Source organism: Anabrus simplex, chromosome 3, assembly GCF_040414725.1.
Source record: "Anabrus simplex isolate iqAnaSimp1 chromosome 3, ASM4041472v1, whole genome shotgun sequence".
NCBI lineage: Eukaryota > Metazoa > Arthropoda > Insecta > Orthoptera > Tettigoniidae > Anabrus > Anabrus simplex.
In genome coordinates, this window is record NC_090267.1 from 274,685,190 (window position 1) to 274,706,126 (window position 20,937).

Sequence of the window (20,937 nt, forward strand, 5' to 3'; positions counted from 1 at the left end):
GCGAGGATTGTTTCTAAGATTTTAAAATACACTGTTAGAAGGCTGATAGGACGATATGAATTTAGGAGGGATGGTAGTTTTTGGGGTTTTAAAAATAACAAAATAGTAGCATGTCCCCAACGGACAGGAAATAATCCAGTATGGAGAATGATAGTATATACTGCACTTAGGAGTTGTAGGAAGGGATGTGGAGCTTCTTTGATGTGGCGGTAAGTAATCTGATCTAGTCTAGTCTAGTCTGATCTGATCTAGTCCAGGGGCAGTGTTTTGGTCCTAAGTACGTCTTTTATGTCTTATACTGTAATAGGAGCATTTAGGGGATTTTGGGAATCAGGGGCGGAAGGAGGTTCAAAGCTGGGTCGAAGAGGAGGTTGAGTGATATCCGCATATTCGGATATTACATTACGGTGAGAAAATTACTCTATAATGATCTGCAAAAATGTTGGCCTTTGCTTTAGGATCACTGGGTGCGGATTTGTTATGTATTATTGGATAATGGGGTTAGGATTTCTTTATGTGTGTCAGTTGTTTTAATTTGGTCCAGTATTTGCGAGTATCAGTCGTGTTGGATAATTCAGTACAAGTATTTGCCCAGGCTTTTATTTTCATAGCCTTGATGAATGAACGAGCATGTCTAAGGGTAGTTCTATGTTCACGGGGGGTATTTGGGTCAGGGGTTCGGAGGTATGCCTTGTAAAGGTCATGGGAATATTTCAATAGCTGGAGTGCTTTGGGTGGGAGGGGAGGTTTGGATGATGATGATGCTTGTTGTTTAAAGGGGCCTAACATCGAAGGTCATCGGCCCGGGAGGTTTGGAGGAATGGAAGGTGTGGCGAGTCGGTCGGCAGTAATTAGTGCAGATTCTAATGTTTTAATTACGTCATGTAGTTCATGCGGTGATGTAGGTGGGTCAGTATTGCGTATTATGTCTGTCATTGTTTGCCTGTATGCTACCTAATCCGTTCGATTATACTGTCTGACTGGTGGCGGACGTTGGGTATGTTGGTATGGGTTGGTTAGTACATTTGTTACGGTTAATAGGGCAGGGACATGGTCACTGCCGATTGAAGGTAGCATAGTAATGTCACAGTTCGTTGCTAGGTTAGGGGAGAGGATCAGCATATCAGGGGCCATATTTGATATAGGGCGGGTGGGGGAGGGAAAGGGTAAGTCAACACCCCGGATTTCATGTAATAGTTGGTCGTAAATGGTTTGTTGTTGTTGCGTATATGACGTAATGTTAAAACCTGCGATAATGATGTAAGTACTGTATTTACGATCGATGTATTCCACAAATTTGGTTGGTGGGGAAGAACCTGGAATTATATAAATTGTTGCTAGAGCTATTATTTGATTTCCAATCGTGATTTCTATTATTAAGTTTTCAGATGGATATTCATTTAGATAGGTAATGATAATGTTGTTGTGAGGGAATGGATTGATGAATACTAATAGCTACCCGCTGCGGCCTCTGGTGGGGCGATCGGAGTGGTAGAAAGTATGGTTTTTAAATTTTGGACTTTGTTTTCTTGTTAAACATCTTTCATTAAAAATTGTGAGATCCGGTTTGTGTTGATCTATCTGCAGATCCAGCAGCGGTCGCTTGTCCCTCAAAGAACATACATTATCGTAATACATTTTTATTTACTACAACAGTGGACTAGGATCAAGGGGAAATAATGCACAGTGCATTCTTGTCCCAGAGAACGTTGCGTCCAAATGAGTCTGGAAGATCAATCGCGCCGGTAACTGGATCTGATACAGAATATTGGGACGTTGGAAGGGGAGAACGTTCTGGAGCACCGTAGTGATGAATCGCAGAATGTTATCAGTGGAAGGAGGGGGAAGAATGGAAGAGGAAGGCGGGGTAGGAGGGTCAATGGGAGTGATAGGTAGCACGTTCTCTGGTTGAGTGGGGGAAGGTTGAGGTTTACCCTTGCATTTAACCGAAAATGTTGGATGAGCTTCGCCGCAAGTGCTGCATTTAGGTGATTCCTTACTCATGCAAGCATGCGAGGTGTGTTGACCACTACAAATCGCAAATAACTGATCGAGAAAGCACGGTGCAGTAGTAGGATGATCGTAGGATTGACAGCGATCGCAGCGCCTGGGCAGCGACCTTGTCCTCAGTGCAACTGCGATCGACCCCATATGCCACCACTGACAAGGTGGGGGCTGGACACGAAGGTGGTTAGTTTCGCCGGGGTTGTTGAGCCAGGTTCTGTGCTGCAGCGTGCGTTCCGAAGTGCGCCAGCCCTATGGAGTTGACTATAGGACAGTGTAGAATGGTCTAGAAGTTTTGATATTGTAGCCGTCTTTGCTCCACTGAATTTCTAAATTGTAATCGTGTATGGCGTTGGGCAGAAACTTGGTGATAACAGTAGATTGCTTTCGGATGGTTGATGTCCGGGTTCAGATGCTTCAACTTCACTATGTAGAATGGGGCAGGTAAACTGGTGCTTGCTGCTGTGCCACCGCGCTGTCCTACTTGGTAGGGCAGTGCAGTGTTTCTTGCTGCCTCTGCATAGCTTCTAATATTTAATGGCATAAATCCCGGAGACTGGTTCCCAGGTGGTAAATGGAACGATGCTAGAATATCACTCTCTTTGATGTTTAGAAGTGATATGCCACTTGGAGATTCTTCAGGATTGACTGACAGTGGTGTATAGGTACTTCTAGTCAATGCTCGGGACCTGTCATCCTCAAGAGCAATGGCGAGTTTCTTGCGATGAATGGTACTCGGAGAGTCGTTGGCTTCAAGACTACTTACTTGTTTTCCTGTTTCCTCGTTCATCACGATTTGTTGTCGTCGTGGAGGCGGTGTTGATGGTGTAGGACTTCCAGATGCCATGAATATTGCTTTACCCGCAGGTGGTAAATTTTCGACGGATAATGCCCTCTGTTGATCTACTGGTGAGATACAGGTATCGCCATTCGGAGCTCTTGCCATACAGTACACAAATAGCTGGAATGTGTGCAGAGATCTCTCTCTGTGCTTTGCCTTTTATACCATGGTCGTGCTGATGGGGGATGTCGGTGGGGCATGGAGGGGAATGGTAGTGCTCATGCGCGCTAACACCTCACTTCTCTCTCGCGGCGACTCGGTGAGTAACTGTGTGCGAGGGGAGGGGAGACATATCAGCGCGCTCTCGTAGCGTCTTCATGAGTTATTACTAGAGACGAGAATTATAGGCATTAAAAACAGTTAAAATAGGCAGGCATATAGACTCTTAAATTAGCCAAAATAGGCATTTAAATAGGCACTAACGTGTAAAATAGGCAACAAAATAGGCATGAAAAAATTACTTATAATTTAACAACACACTCAATTACTACAAAAGGAATTTGAAAATAACGTTTCAATGTTTTTTCGGTAACAATCTTGTCCTTCTCTCATGCATGATGTTTTTGTTCTGAGAGAAAGTTCTCTCAACATCGCATGAAGTGATTGGACAAAATTTCTGTGAAGTCATTTCATCTGGTTTTATTTCGTTGACAGCGGCTGCCTTCCCAGAGGTTCGGACAAAACCTCCCCTGACTTCTTCCACAATCCTAAATGACTCCACCAGGGGCATGTCACTCTTCTCCAATTTGGTGATTGCTCCCAGTAGCTTGTTGAAATCTGAAGATGCTCCGGTTTATGCAGGGGCATATTAGCTCCCAACATTGCAGTGCATAGGTCTGAAGAAAATGGTTGTTGGTCGCTGCCTAAAGTGGACTAGCTGCGTTGATACAGATTTCTGTACTCGTATCAGATGCATCGCAGTATTTCTAAGTTGATCTAGATGGTATTTTTCTCACATTTGATCTGAAAAATAATAAAATTCACATAAATTACATTGTCCCTCTATCTTAAATTTCTACAGTTGGGCTAATTCGCAATAATGCTTAGTATATATCATGCATCTGTTTCATAAAAAGAGACTATTAGAGATGATGTTTCTAGAAGTACAAAACTTTGAAGTAGGAACAAGTGAATTAGTAATTTACATGGAAATATGTCCTCAAGGATTTTCAATTATAATTTGGCAGTATCGTGTCGAGTTCACCGGGTGAAAAATATAATAATAAAGACGTGAAACGATACCGGAGTAGCTTAGAGGAGAAATCCCTCCTTCATGCTTGCCAAGTACCTACCAAGCTGGCCCTAGCAGTATTCTTACTTATATAGAAGAATGGCGAAACTTAGACACTACAGCACAGAGAGCCTGACAATGAATGAAAAATATGAGCTTCAAGATCTCGAAAACAATGAGAATCTTGAGGAAAATTTTAGGACCACAGAAAAATGCTGATTGGGAGTGGAGGATCATGGGCGGCCAAATTCGGGAAGAGGAAGAAGAAGAAGAAGAAGAAGAAGAAGAAGAACAGAAATCCTACAAATACACCGAAAAAATCACTGCCTCCATGCAAAAGCGAAGGCTAAAATTCTATGGGCATCTAGAAAGAATGGATATGAAACGGTTAATTAAGAAAATATTCAGGCACATCACTGGACTGAAAGCTTCGATGAAGTGGGTAGAAGAGGTAAAAAGAGATGCAATAGAAAGTGGACTTACAATGGATATGATTCACAACAGAAAATAATTTAGAAGCAGAATGGGCAGCATCTAAATATTCCAAGAGAAACCACCAAATCTGGCGAGTTGACCGTGCGGTTAGGGTCGCGCAGCTATGAGCTTGAATCCGGGAGATAGTGAGTTCAAACCCTACTGTCGGCAGCCCTGAAGATAGTTTTCCGTAGTTCCCCACTTTCACACCAGGCAAATGCTGGGGCTGTACCTTAATTAAGGCCACGGCCGATTCCTTCCCACTCCTAAGCCTTTCCTCTCCCACCGTCGCCATAAGAACTATCTGTGTCGGTTCGACGTAAAGCAAATAGCAAAAGGAAAAAAAGGAACCACCAAATTGTAAACCCAAATTGGTCATATCTGAGAAAGAAAGGAAGATTAGAAGTGATAGGATGAAGAGGTTCTGGGAGGAGAAGAAGAGAAATCCTTAGGGTCAATGCGGTCCATGGGCGGCCAAATTCGGGAAGAAGAAGAATTAAAATGGAGGCACTACAAATCTCAGATTTGTGAACATTTTATTTGTTTCTATTCGCGAGCTTTGGCCAGCCAGGTCAGTTGTCATGAAGACTATTTTCTGTTGCCTGCAATAGATCCTGGATCATGTGTGCCCACAAGGCCGCCACCTTCGTTGAAAATTAAAAAGCGCGTGATTTGAAATAGTCGTGACATGCGCCCATAACCTTATTTTTGTCACTATTTAGTAAGACTCTAGAGGGGATGCTAGAGGCTTGTTAACGTGGAAGATTACGCCCCTCAGACTCTCTTTGCTTCCCCGTCGACCCCCCCCCCCGAGCTCAACGGTTACTAACCGGACCTCACTAATCCAGACCAACGGTCTTTTCGCTAGCCTAGATAGCTAGATAGTCTTGGCAACCTTGTAAAACATGCTATGGCATCGTCCTAGCCGGGCTACATTGGATCTGCAACCTGTGTTTCGCGAAGGCTTAGCAGTTGCTTTACGTCACACCGACACAGATAGGTCTTATGGTGACGATGAAACAGGAAAGGGCTAGGAGTGGTTAGTTAGCGGTCGTGGCCTTAATTAAGGTACAGTCCCAGCATTTTCCTGGTTTGAAAATGGAAAACCATCTTCAGAGTTGCCGACAGTGGGGTTTGAACTCATTATCTCCCGAATACTGGTTACTGGCCGCACTTAAGCGACTGCAGCTATCGAGCTCGGTTCACAATTTTTAAAGAGAGTTTTAAAAATTGCATTTCAGTTGAAAATCTCTATTTTCACAGAAAATGAATCACATTTCAAAATACCGATTTAATTTTCATTCCTTCTGTGACAAGAGACCACCAGCGTTCATGACTAATACAGCATTGCAACAAAACAACATGTCTCAGTACATAAATTAATAGGCCTATATATGCTGCAATGAAATGCGATCATAGTTCCCAATTCCAAAAAGATAAAAGGAACAAGCGAACTTACCTCCTTACTGCAAGCTTGACAGACTCCCCTTCCATCCGTAGTGAAATTGGGATCTCCTGTGATCCACTGCTTCAGCCAGTAGGACTTCGACAATTTTTCTCTGGGCATTGCCGCAAACACACTTCGTTTTCTTCTTCCACTTCACAATAAATCACAACACCTTCTGAACGTAAAGCGTACGCGTACAACAGTTCGCATCGAAAGGGAGGTACAAGGCAATATGGGTTGTGCAACGTACAGTAGTTGACTGGTTCTCGCATATGTCTTAGGAGGTTGGAGGGGTTGAAGTCTTCGAGGTCAAATTGTTCCTTGTTTCTCCTGATAGGAATTTCCCCAGAACTATTTCTGGTGACTTCTGAGAATTCCCATTTTTGTTCGTGGGATAAACAGATATTGAAAGGAGAGAAGATAATTCTGTCTAGCACACTAGCTACAATATAATGCACTGGAAGAAAATCGGCTTTTTTAAGAACAGTAAAAAGGCATCAAATAGGCATTTATACTCCAAATAAGCACAAACCCCTGAAATAGGCATTTATAGGCACAATAAAACCAACGAAATATAAGTAAAAAGACCCTAAAACGGATTTATCTCCCAAAAGCCTACGTTTCTGAACACAGGAATAAAATAGGCAAATTCCCGTCTCTAGTTATTACAAACAAATATCCCGCTAGAGAGATAACAGTCCACTCTTCTGCCGACTTTCGTGAGTTGCTGTAAGCAAATGACTATCAGACCCCGCTAGAGACATATCAGTGCGTTCTTGCGGCGACTTCGTGCGTTACTGTAATCAAATGACTGTATAAAACCTTTCACAACCACGCTCCTGAGTTGAGAGCCCCTAGGGGGACCCTTTTTAGTCGCCTCTTACAAGAGGCAAGGGATACCGTAGTGTTATTCCAACGCCCCCTACCCACGGCGGTCGGATAACCCTATAGTCGCCAATCCACGCACCTAAGTGTGAGACCACCTAGGGGACCCCATTTTAGTCGTCTCTTACAAGAGAGAAGGGGATACTGGAGTGTTACTCTACTACCTCAGTAGAATAATGTTTGAAAACATATCTTACTCTGGCGTATAAAAGAAGAGAATAAAACTGATAAGAAGAGAATGTTGCCAGAAATAATATTTTTAAATCATACACGCCCCGTAGTCATCAACCCAGGGCCTCACCTGTTAAGCTGAACTGAGGTCATGTACGTGGATGGGAAGATTAGAAAAGATAGTTAAGGAATAGGGAAGGAAGCGACCGTAGCTAATAATAATAATAATAATAATAAGAAGAAGAAGAAGAAGAAGAAGAATCCTTTCTTTCTTAATATGTTTTCCCTTTAGGGTTGGTTTTTCCCCTGACGTTGCAAATCGCATCAACCACTACACTGTGCCCTTACCTGTAAAACTGAATTGCGGCCTTGTAGGGCGATATGAATAATAATAATAATAATAATAATAATAATAATAATAATAATAATAATAATCCTTTCTTTCTTAATATGTTTTCCCTTTAGGGTTGGTTTTTCCCCTGACGTTGCAAATCGCATCAACCACTACACTGTGCCCTTACCTGTTAAACTGAATTGCGGCCTTGTAGGGCGATATGAATAATAATAATAATAATAATAATAATAATAATAATAATAATAATAATGATAATAATAATAATAATAATAGCAGTGCTCATGTGGAGTGAGGGCATAACACGCTGTTGATGGTGATTGTTCGTTGGATGGAGATGTAAAGACTTGAGCAGACCTCTTGGTGCTGTTCGACAAGACTAGGCAATGTGTCGCACCACCGCAAGGTAGCGTATGGGAGCAAGATGGCTATCTACGCGCCAACATTAAACCTTTGTATATTCAAATTCGGTCACTACTGATCTGCATTTAGAGGCAGTCGCCCCGGTGGCAGATTCCCTATATGTTGTTTTCCTAGCCTTTTCTTAAATGATCGCAAAGAAATCAGAAATTTATTGATCATCTCCCTTGATAAATTATTCCAATCCCCAACACCCCATCCTATAAACCAGGGCGATCCAAACAGCGCTCTGGCCACGCTCTAAGCCAGTGCTCCGAGCGCTTTGGAGTAAGGTAGTTTTGGGAGTGGTGGGAGGAGCTTAGTTGGCTGAGCGAGCGGTCTGCCTGCCTCGCCGAAGCGAGCAGCCGATCCATCAGTCGCTAGTCTAGTCCAATGCGCTTTGTTGACAGCGTGTAACTACATCCCCTCTCCAAACTCTGAAAGTGGACTGTGTACCCCTAAAAACACCCACAAAATTTTTTTCGGCCGGGTGGCGTCACGTCTTTAACAACGCACCCAGCCGACGCAACAAAGCAAATAGGCCTGACATCAAGAGGAAGTCGGCCTTCCCTTAATGTACACCTGCATTGCCTAATGATATTGACCCAGCAATCCCGGAAGAAGACATCCTTAAGGAACTTCGCCCGACCGGCGCCTACGCCACCGTCAGACTGAATGAAAGCGGCAAACCCACAAGGAATGTACTCTGATATTACCCATCGCTGGACGACTATTTCAACGTTATGGAAAATGGGGTATATTTTCGAAGAGAGCTACATCAAATCCCAGCGAAATTACTCGACCAGCTAATGCCGCCGCCATCGCCACTGCCACCCCCACTACTTGCACATCACATCAACAGCAGTCGCCCTCTCCTTACACCTCCCAGACCACCACCAGCACCACTACCACCTCCACTCATTCTACCTTCAACACTCCCACTACCACCACAGTTACAACCCACCCCTCTCCCCTGATGGCATACCATCCCCCACCCTTCCCCGCCCAGGGCCAGCAGGAAGAAGTAACAACGCCGCCAAACGAAGAAACTGTCATCCAAGCAGACAATACACGACCACCAACACCAGATAATGCACGACCGCCAATTCCACTACCACAGCCCAGCCAGAACAACATATACAGCTGTGTTGCCTGCGGCGTGGAACCCAACTTACCAACAGCAGCAATCCTCCAAGAGCTCCAACAAGCAGGACTCCCGGTAAGGAAAGCCATTAGGATCCGCAATGATGATGGACCAACGTACTTAGTACGCCTGCACCTACCTACGCCTGAAGACGTCCAGCGCCTCATCGCCCAAGCAGCAGAGGCCAACCTTCCAACACACCTCCACTTAACACATCACGGTTTTTCCCTCTTCCAACGGCCGTCACCACCGGATAAAACCGTTCCGCTCCCCGCCCCGAACTCCCAACCAACCTAAATCACCACTCCACCGCACACACACCCGGCCTGCACCCACTCTTCAATCTCTCAGTCCACACTTTCACTTTCCACCATCTCCACCCAGCAACTATCCACCACTCCCACCTAGAAACCTCCCCCCCCCCCCACCGCTACCCGCTCCTCCATCTAACCTCTTAAGTCTCCTACTCACCTCCCTGGTAAACTTCTCATCCCTGTATCACATCCTCGCACTCCACATTCTCCCGCAACCTCACGAAACCTCTCACTTCGTCACGCCACCATATGCAACCTGGTTGTAAAATCGCACATGCATCTTTGTAAATATCCACAAATCTTTGTATATGTATATGTATGTATCTATGCCAATAAAACACTGAGGAACAGCACTTCCCTTGGCCAAGAGGCCAACCCTCCAACACACCTCCACTTAACACATCACGGTTTTTCCCTCTTCCAACTCCAGCAATCCCCCAAACCCGCCAAATCTCCTGGCCAGAGAGAAGGCGTTACCTTCTAGGTGGCCCGCTCCTCCCCTTCGGGGAGGAGAATGAACACCTTTCCTATGTCCTAGGTGTAACTAAATCAATTTCGCAGTTGTCATGACTGATATTCACAAAAAAGAAGAAGGTGTGGTGAAGCAGCAGCCTCTAAAGCAAAGTGGGAAATTTCATTTTTCTGTACAGCTTTTAACGAGCATGTCAAATGTTTAGTGTGCCACCGAGATTTACTGTGTTTAAAAACACAGTTTGGAACGGCACTACAGTGCCAACCACAGGGATGATTACGGTGATTTGACAGACGCCAGTCGCCAATCGAATTTGGAAGAATTGAAAGATAATTTCAAGCAGCACTATACTGTAAGTGTAGCCTCCGTGGCTCAGGCGGGAGCGCGTCGGCCTCTCACCGCTGGGTTCCGTGGTTCAAATCCCGGTCACTCCATGTGAGATTTGTGCTGGAAAAAGCGGAGGCGGGACAGGTTTTTCTCCGGGTACTCCGGTTTTCCCTGGCATATTTCATTCCAACAACACTCTCCCATATCATTTGATATCATCTGTCATTCATTAATCATTGCCCCAGAGGAGTGCGACAGGCTTCGGCAGTCGGCAGAATTCTTATCCTCGCCGCTAGATGGGGCGTCATTCATTTCATTCCTGGCCCGATCGAATTACTGGAAACAGGCTCTGGATTTTCATTTTCATTCTTTACCTAACGCTTGATTTCTTTTCTTGCACATTACATACATCGGAGTTCCTTTCGATTTGTATATGCGGTATACTTGTGATGGCAAAACAGCCCTATCAGTATGATGTCAACAAACCTATAAAAGCCGTCGGCCGCACGACTGTACGTACGTACCTAGTCAGCGCGGTCCGAACATCGTCCGTCTGTCTCAGACATCCTCGCTGCCAGTGTAGTGGTGGTAGGGGAAGGAGCGCTAGTCTGACTGCCCAGTGCTCCCCGAGCGCGGGCGCGCTCTCGGAGCGCAATGACTGGATGAACCCCTAGCTCTCAGGGAAAGGAATAAATCTAATGTAGTCAAGTGCTTTTCTTTCAAGAAAATGATTTAAAAGTCGGTATTACGTAGAAGTGGTACGGGATACCGTGGGCGGTATTCTACCGTGGAATACAAGTCGCCATTCATCTTCCAAAATATTAAAATTACTACATACCCCCATGTCTAGGCCCCCCTACAAACTATCGTATCGGCGCCCTTGCTCTTGCGGGACAAAATTCCAGCATCTCAGCGTCTCTGAAAATCTAAAAAGTAGTTCGTGGGGCGTAAAGCCAATAACATTATTATTATTATTTGAAAATATTGCCTCTACCACTTCAGAAGTCAGTGCAAATTGTTGAACTACATATCATATGCTGGCTATGTTGTGTATTTAGCACGAAGACTAGTTTTATCCTCACGAGATCCACCATCAGCTGTCATAGGTGGCCTATATCGCCATAAGAAAATAGCATTATAGATTTTTTGTCAATAATATGAGATCGCTAAATGCTTTCCTTAGCTCAATGACTGATAACAACATCATCAAAGCCTGCCACCCCTATACTTTCTTCCCTATCTCTCTAACTGCACACTTGTCATGGAGATATTAAAACCGGCTTCTAAAAAGTGTCCAGCGTACCCCACTAGCAACCATTCTGTGTGAACCCAGAATGACTGCACTAGGTTTTTGAACGATTAACTGGAAAAGTTGTTTACAATTTAACTAATTTGGTCCTTCAGCAATGCCAGTACTTACTTCAGTGTTTGGGAGCAACATAAGAGGGGGAAATTGAACCATATAACAATTCATTTTTCTTTATTTCCTTTATTTTATACAATTAATACATATATCGGTCGGGGCCAGCCCGACTGATTTCTCCATAGGAGAAATGACCTTTGCATCCACAGAAAGTGGTGCTGTAGCATAAGTGATATATTTATAATGGAATTTACAGCGATAGTCTGTTTTATAGAAACTGTCAGTACATTATTAGTCTTTGAGACTAGTACTTTAATACTTCCTTCGTCAATTTCATGACACCTCTCAAGTCAGCGTAAATAGTGGGACCGTAACACTCTTACTTGTTGTAGTTGAGAGGGTAATCTCGAGAACCCTATGAGTTCAAAAGATATTACATTTTCATGGAACAGAATATCTTAACTTCAAACATTTCAGAGTATGATGATACTTTTCATATGGATAGTAGGTATCAAAGTTATATTTTAGGCTCAAATCATATATCAAATTCAATCATGAAACTTTTTTTATCATAACACAACATAAATTACAACCATTCAACAACACAAGTTACTATTACTTCATTCTTGTTGGAAGATTAGTTCAAGGTGTGTATGAATCAATTCTTTCCAAAACAGAACCATTCACGAAACGAGAACAAAATCATATTACATTCCCAAAAACAGACTTGTAGGTTCTTATAAGAAACCCCCGGATAATGTATGGCTAAAACATACTGAATTAAATATGTTAATTTGAGTCATAAAACATCTTAAAAATAATATAACTTAATACATAGCTTAAATTCTCGTAATCAAATTTACGAATTCAGAATGTATGTTCACATTTTAAATAAACAATCATTATAGCACAGAGCCTATAGTATAAAAAGTCTTGTGATATTTGATATTTTAACGTAATGTATTATTTGAATAAAGCTATTGTTTGAAAAATAAATGCAACAATATACAAGATAATTTAATGAACAATATGAGGTATTACGTTCCAAATATTTTTGGATGAACATTTGCATAACCAAGAAACATAAGAAACTTTAAAATACATTTATGAAGCCTATGATATAAAAACCCATCGGGGTAGTCTATTATTAATATTAAGTAGATATCTTGTGTTTGAAAGACCATAGAACAAAATAAGTGTCAAATTACTCTTCAATATCTCAACGAACTTTATCTAAAGACCAAATTACATCGCCTGGAAATGTGGTGAATCATAACGCCGCCACGTATGCTGTGCGATCAACTGAATTTCTGCCTTTCAGTTAATTCTAGATTTCTACAATGGGAACTGCGGATCTAGCCCAGATATCTTCATAATGAGTCGATCTTAAAACAATCACTTTCTTTCTTCTGATAAATTAATGGTCAATTACATTAATTTTCATTACTCATCGACAATTATTACTTCATATTGCTATTTTTTTAACAAATAGAGATAGGCCTATTTACGATAATATACCCAGCAGACACACTATGATGCTGGATTTAAATCATAATGAATAACACGTTTGACGCTTTTAGAGAGATGTCCTGCGATACATGAACAGGTCTTGAAAAGCAAATGCAGTATATACAGTACACTGACGACCAAGTTATTATGGCAAAAGTATGGTCATTGATAACACGATTTACTAAAGGGTGGAGAAGTATGGCACGGGAAGCTTTTTCTTCCTGTAGATATTTACTTTACTTTTGTTAAGAGATTGCTTATAATAACTAATGTTGTTGAACGTGTTTTTACTAATGAAATATGTTTCATAACAAGGACTGACGCAATGTAAGTGGAAGATACCATGTAAGTCTCACCTCGGGTATCTGTGAGCTTCACTCGTATCTCACTACCTATTAGCGTGCCGGGAAGACATGAATTTTAGGTTTCGAAATTCACACAACAGTAACATTAGCTCGTTTAATGTGTTCCCTGTTATATTTCTGTTTTATGTTCTTAGGAAATATAACGTTCTCCTGACTCTTGAATGATTAGCGCGTAAGAAATATTTTACTGAGCGCAGTAAGGTGGTGTTGGTGATTTTTGTTTTAAGAGGAAGTACAACTGGGCAACCATCCTTTATATAACACCACTCAGAGAGAAAAAAAGGGAAGGATCCGACACTTCGTAACATGAAGGTATCGGCCAAAGAAAGGCAAGGGCCACGAAGGGCGTGAAAATGAAAGATCCCTAGCCCTCGCAAACCTAATAGCGTCGGGGTCGGAAAAGAACAGGAGTTGACCAAGGAAGGTCGGATAGGATAGATGAAAGTGAGGAGCCTGGCAAAAGTGGAGGCAATGCCAGGATTCAGCTAAGGGTCCCGTGGTCGCCACCGCACGCTCTAAAGGTCAGAGGCCTTGGTGGCCCTTTTAGTCGCCTCTTACTACAGGTAGGGGATACCGTGGGTGTTGTTCTACCGCCCCCACCCACAGGGGGAAATGTGCCGTAACAGAGAGCTTGTCGGAGATAGTTGGTGAGTGAGCAAGATTCATTTTTGGTGCTCTCTAGAACATTATAGGACATCATCACAGCCTCTAATACAGTATACCCTCCCTTCTAGCAGCTCAAAGCATACAATCAAGATCCAAACAGCAATCGTAGACATATTCTTGTTATAGAGTATCACACTGATTGCCTGATCTACCCTTGTCAATGTGGGATACACCTTATTATATAATTCTACCTTCAGAAAACGTTTCTTAATACGTAGTGAGATTCAAAATGTATCACAGAAGAGTGTGAGTCAATTCTGTCTCCGGTAATGGTGGGAAGAATTATATTCAGAACAGCTGCCTTTCTTGTTAACATTTATACTGAAATAGCTCTGTTAGCCCAGAGTGGTAAAATCCTTCAAGGAACGTACAGCCCTCGAAAATCGCTGCAATGGATGCGATACACAGTAACACACAGTTCTCCCATTCGGCAGCAAGCAGTTCACTTGCTCTGATCCTAGTAAGATTAACTTTTGGCTCAATTTGGAGGATGCTGTGTGGTCACGCATTGATGGCTGTTGTGACATCGTCGACCTCTTTGAGCGCGGCAGCGTGGGCAGCCTGTCTCCTGAGACGGGGCGGAATAAGGACTGTGAAGAGAATCCCCAGCACCAAGATACCAGCTAGAGTCACGTTAGCCCACACGTCGCCTGTCAGGTCCATAAGACACGCGTATCCCATGGTCACCAGCACGCCCAGGACCTGCGACGCTGCTACCATCACTCCAGCTGTTGTACTCTCCGTTTCTGGATACGTCAATTCAGAAGCGAACTCAAATCCCACTGGCATGAAGGCGCCTGTGAAAGCCCTGCGAACACACACATACAAAAAAAACCATCTAAGTCTCTCGAAACAGTGGAGAACGTAAAACTGCAACTCTTCTCTATATTTTCTTATAGCTTATTAATTAACGGATGAATTAAAAATGCTGAGTTCCTTAAAACATGTGAAGGTAGGAGTGCGCCAGGGGTCTGTTCTTGGACCAATACTGTTTCTGATGTTATTAATGATATAGGGAAACTAGATCTAAAATGTAAACTAACATTATTTGCTGATGACATTAATCTATTTTATAACATAGAGACAGTGAAGGATTTACAGGATGGTATTATGTATAGTCTTGAGATACTTGACATCTGGTTCAATGATAATGCATTATTAATTTAAATAAAACGAAGCATATTATTTTTTATACGCATTCTGTTCATATTGGTAGGTGTAAAGTATTACAGACAAAATATGTACAACTTACCAAGATGACTGAATTTACTTCTGGGATTGATAATTGACACTCAGTTAATTGGGATTCTCACATTAATTATATCATAAAGAACATTTCTTCACATACTGGTGTCATGCAGAGATTATGTATGCTATTCCACTTCTACCTCTCTCAAGAATATTTATCATTCAATGATCCATTATCATTTTCAATACATGGTTGTCACTTGGTGCAAAAAAACAACTCTTGCAACAACTTCACGTCCTACAAAACAGAGCATTTAGAAACCTCCATAACCTTGGCTGTTGCGTTAGAACCATTTTTTTTTTTTTGCATACTAATATCCTCAAAGTTGATCAAACCATCCAATGTAATTCTATCATCTTCATTTGGAAGTGGTACACAGGTAGGACTTACATAAAATTAATTTGTAATGCTGATGTTCATAACTACAATACCAAAAGAAAATAGAACTATAATAGAATACATCTTCAGTCAAGAAAATCAATAAAATATGGAATAAATAGTTTCAATCACAAGTTGCCAAAACTATACAATGAATTACCTAAACGTATATATGAAATAAATAAAACAATCAATCAATATTTATTTATTTATTTATTTATTTATTTATTTATTTATTTATTTATTTATTTATTTATTTATTTATTTATTTATAGTATGGATTTTAGTGCCGGAAATCTCCGAAGACATGTTCGGCTCGCCTGGTGCATGTCCTTTGACGCCCCGCGCGTCTGGATGTAGGATGCTAATAATAATATGATAGAGAGAGGTGTCGGCGATTAATTTACTCCGGTCGAATAAAACCAAGGGGTCTGCTCAAGGCTTAATGTCTCCATTCGACGGACGAATCAGTATCAATAGATCATACGCCATCATTCCGTTGAAGACTGCGGTGATGTTTTGAATTGAATCCAGGCTTTTGGCACGCATCTAGTGATTAGTAATTGTATTCCATCATCTCTCCTAGCCTGCCGGCCAACATTTTTATGGTAAACGTTTATCTACCAGCGGAACTCGAACCGGTTAACTACGGTGTCAGATGCATACAGACTTGATGCCTTAACCATCATGGCCAGCAGGCGGGCACCCATAAAAATGAAAGTTGACATAAAAAGGTATTTCTTAAATAAGGAGTTATGTTAAATTACATTAACCTAGATCTGTACCTTAATTTGTTTTGTTACTATATTGTCACTATTGATCATTTTATATTGCATTTATATAATTTGATATCACTTATATACCACGTGCTTATTGCTACCTTCAATGAGCACTTGCTCGCAGGAGTCTATCTACCGGGCGAGTTGGCCGTGCGCGTAGAGGCGCGCGGCTGTGAGCTTGCATCCGGGAGATAGTAGGTTCGAATCCCACTATCGGCAGCCCTGATGATGGTTTTCCGTGGTTTCCCATTTTCACACCAGGCAAATGCTGGGGCTGTACGTTAATTAAGGCAACGGCCGCTTCCTTCCAACTCCTTGGCCTTTCCTATCCCATCGTCGCCATAAGACCTATCTGTGTCGGTGCGACGTAAAGCCCCTAGCAAAAAAAAAAGGAGTCTATCTTTAGAAAACATTAAAAACGTTTGCTATCAAACGTCGCACTAACACTGATAGTTTTCCGGCGACGTCAGGATAGAAAAAGGGTAGGCTTGGGAAAATAGCGACCGTGGCCTTAATTAAGGTACAGTTCCAGCATTTGCCTGATGTTAAAATGAGAAATTATTTTCAGGCTGTCGACGATCCTTGCGCCCAGCACTTCTATCACGCCTGTGGAGACTATGGACGAAGAATCAGCTGTGAATGACAAAGCAGTTGCCGGGGAACTCTCCCAAACCAGCCTTGACACCAGCAACTCGTGAAGGATGACCAGGTCCGAGTAGAGGACGCGCGTCGGGCGGCGTTGTTTGACAGTATCTAGCCGTCTCCGAAGCTTGGATGGATGAGTGTAAAGTGATTCCTTTATAGTTGGGCCCACAAGAGTTGATGCCTGACGTTTAGCGCCACCGGCGAGAAAAAATGACTAACGCTACTCGAAAATGGTCTGTCGCTATGGCAACGATAACAGAGATGCCACATTAAGGATGCTATCGCCACGTGGGTTGGCTTGCTCCCAATCACTTTTGTGATATTATTCGGAGTAGTACTGTGTTAGCTGTGTTAGTTAATGCTGGTTTATGTAATTATTTACGTGTTTGTTTCCTGAATATTATTTTCCTTGTTAGTTTATTTTTTTGTAAGTTAATCGATGGATAGTTGTACAGTTCTATTCTCTATTTAACATGTGCATTTGTTGAAGTTATTGTCAGTTTAGTGAATATGAAATCTCAAATCTATCGGCAATGACGTGGTCTGTCTTAAATGCCGGAATTATTAGCACGAGCTTAGGAACGGGTTAAAGTGTACTGAATTGCATTAGGCCAATATAGTTGTATGAAAGGGTGATATGCCGCAGATTGAGGTAACTATGACAACGCATTGTACTTCGTAGTTACTGCTTTCGCCACTCAAATGTCAGACTTCAACTGTCGTGGGCCCAATAGTAGCTGCTCCCATGAATAATATCTCACTGACTTGGTCGCTACAAGGTGACGTTTTGAATCGAGTCACAAACACTGTGTTTCCGCAGCGCAGCCAATCACGAAATAAGAATTTACAAAGCGCATCACCTACCCGAAACCACAACGCGCCGCTGCCACGACAGCCGCAGGCGTGCTACTCTTATTGCACTCCGAAAATAGTGAACTATGTGGAAGACATGTGTAGCCGAAGAGCTACTGGACGGTGAGCCTAACTTCGAACTTCACCACCGACATAAAATCCGATACAAAAATACCTACTGTCATGATGGCAGATTTGAACAGTGACCCTTGCTACAATCGGTAACTGTTGGATTCAGTTGATATCCTGTGTTCACTCGGACACCGACTGCGCTGGACAATACCCTCACCTTCGTTCGCAAAATGCCGAACGAATTTGTGCCTTACGTGAGCTACTTCTCCTGCCAAATGCCTGTCGTCAACAAGGCCGTGCTCCAACGTTCCTCTTCCTCATTTTCTGAAGTACCATCCACTGAACAATAGACTAATCTGCAATGTTAAAATCATATTCAATAAATATTGTTGTTACGTCTAATTCTGTCTGCTTCATATATGTCAGAAAGAAGTATTCCACGCCATAAACTTTGCGGCCGTGCCTCCGAAACAGTCCGTCGGTCTTTTTGCTTGTTAGTAAAGCAAACAACTGATAAAATACTCGTTAAATCCGGCTAGTATAGAGATACATTAATAATATTCAAGAACAACATTTGCAACAGTAATACTATTCGTTACTGAGAATATTGTTATTTATTTATCGTGAAGCTTCTAGTGCCGCGAGTGTTCGAGGACATGTTCGGCTCGCCTGGTGCAAGTCCTGCCCATGGGCATCCTACGCGTCTGGATGTGGAATGATGATTATGATTTTTAATGAGGTAGGGAGAGGGTGTCAGCAGATAGCCTACTCTCGACGAACAACACCAAGGGGTCTGCTTAAGACTTAATGTCTCTATCCGGCGGACGAATCATCATCACTCCATATTTTTTCTTTTTCTTCCGTGTGGCTATTTCTAGCCGAGTGCAGCCCTTGTAAGGCAGACCCTCCGATGAGGGTGGGCGGCATCTGCCATGTGTAGGTAACTGAATGTTATTGTGGTGGAGGATAGTGTTATGTGTGGTGTGTGAGTTGGAGGGATGCTGGGGACAGCATTTACACCCAACCCCGGGGTCATTGGAATTAACCAATGAAGGTTAAAATCCCCGACCCGGCCGGGAATCGAACCCGGGACCCTCTGAATCGAAGGCCAGTACGCTGACCATTCAGCCAACGAGTCGGACATCACTCCATATGAGCACTGCGGAAAGGTTTGGAATTGAATCCAGGCTTTTGGTACAGAATTCGATTATTAAACAATTGTATACACCCCGTCTCTTACCCTGCCGGCTAGCAACAAGACTTGAACCGGCTAACCATGGTGTAGACGTGACGCGTTTAAGGACCACGGCCCCCTGGCGGGCTAGAAGATTTTTTAGCAAAAGGAATGTGACCAGAAGCACGCCTCACATTGTAAGCTTCTATGACGCTGAGTGAAGTGCCTTCCTACGAGAAAGACACCATAGCGTTTTGGTACACAGCCTACTAGCAAGGAACTGAAAGTTATTTTACATTTTGGAGAGTCCTCTGTCAGCCGAGCCTGTAAAATACGCCCTCAATTGGGAACATGCATCATTTTCAAAAATATTTTTTTTGAAAAGTACACAAATGAAATAGTACGTAAACGTATTACATTGTGGTATGTTGCCTTGTTTTCTACCATTAAAAAAAAATATAATAGTGCCTTTCCGCAAGGCGAGTGAAACGGCCTCTGACGTAAGCGGCGCGCTGTGACGTCACAATCCAGTACCGCATGCAGCTCTACCAGCCGTTGTGCATCAGCCGTTGCTAAAAGCCGATTGTTTATTATTCATGATCGCGAATAACTTCAAAATGACAGAAGAAAGGTTCAAAACAGCACAATCAGACAATCTATCATGTGTAAATGTCATCATTCTTGAAAAATAGTGACTTTTGTGGCCGCAGAAATTCGCGGATAACAAGCAAGTTTGTAAGTGGCGTCTTTTATATACGTGCAATGTATTGTAACCCATAGTATTAGGATAACAACGAACCTGGATAGATATCACATCACTTTCAACATTTCCATCTAGACTGATTCCCCTATTAAAGAATAACATTACATTTTCGGGCTTTCAGCATTAGTAAAGTAAGAAATCGGATTTCAGCCAAAAACATAAATATATAGGTAGCATTATAGTACTAGTCCGCTTCTGTGGTGTAGTGGTTAATGTGTGCCACTCCCGGAGGCCCGGTTTCGATTCCCGGCTCTGCCATGAAAGTTGAAAACAAATAGTATGAGGGCTGGAACGGGGTCTACTCAGCCTCGGGAGGTCAGCTGAGTAGAAGGGTTTCGAATCCCACCTCAGCCATCCTCGAAGTGGTTTTTCGTATTTTCCTACTTCTCCTCCAGGCACCTAAGGCCACGGCCGTTTCCTTCCCTCTTCCTTGTCTATCCCTTCCGATCCTCCCATCCTCCAACAAGGCCCCTGTTGAGCATAGCAGGTGAAGCCGCCTGGGCGAGGTAATGGCCCTCCTCACCAGTTTCATCACCATACTCAAAGTCTCACGTTCCAGGACACTGCCCTTGAAGTGGTAGAGGTGAAATCCCTCGCTGAGTCCGAGAGAAAACCAACCCTGAAGGATAAACTGATTAAGAAAGAAAGAAAGAAGGAAAGAAAGAAAGATCATAGTACTATAGGGCTATAATCTATCATTCCCAAAAAAAAAAAATATTTATGGTTGGGACAACTGGCCTACCCACTTCCGGGGCCCATGAAAGAGAATTAAATATCTTTGTGGAGGGAAAAAGTTAAACATGATAAAGATAAATATGACTTCATCTAGTTTTCACAAGTCGGGCTGAGTGGTTCAGACTGTTGAGGTGCTGGCCTTCTGACCCCAACTTGGCAGGTTCGATCCTGGTTCATTCCGGTGGTAGGTGAAGGTGCTCAAATACATCAGCCTCGTGTCGGTAGATTTACTGGCACGTAAAATAACTCCTGCAGGACTAAATTCCTGCACATCGGCGTCTCCGAATTCGTAGAAGTAGTTAGCGGGGCGTGAAGCCAGTAACATT

The 20,937-nt window shown here is 42.7% G+C and overlaps 1 protein-coding gene across 1 annotated transcript in view; it reads right to left on the reverse strand.

Annotated features, from left to right (window-relative positions):
• Nucleotides 1–11,539: 11,539 nt before the first annotated feature.
• LOC136866250 (heme transporter FLVCR2) overlaps nucleotides 11,540–20,937 on the reverse strand; it is a 191,550-nt gene continuing 182,152 nt past the window's right edge. The window contains exon 8 of the mRNA XM_067143046.2: nucleotides 11,540–14,772. Within this exon, the coding sequence (XP_066999147.2) occupies nucleotides 14,466–14,772 (307 nt within the window). The 3' untranslated portion in view covers nucleotides 11,540–14,465. The remainder of the gene's footprint in view (nucleotides 14,773–20,937) is intronic.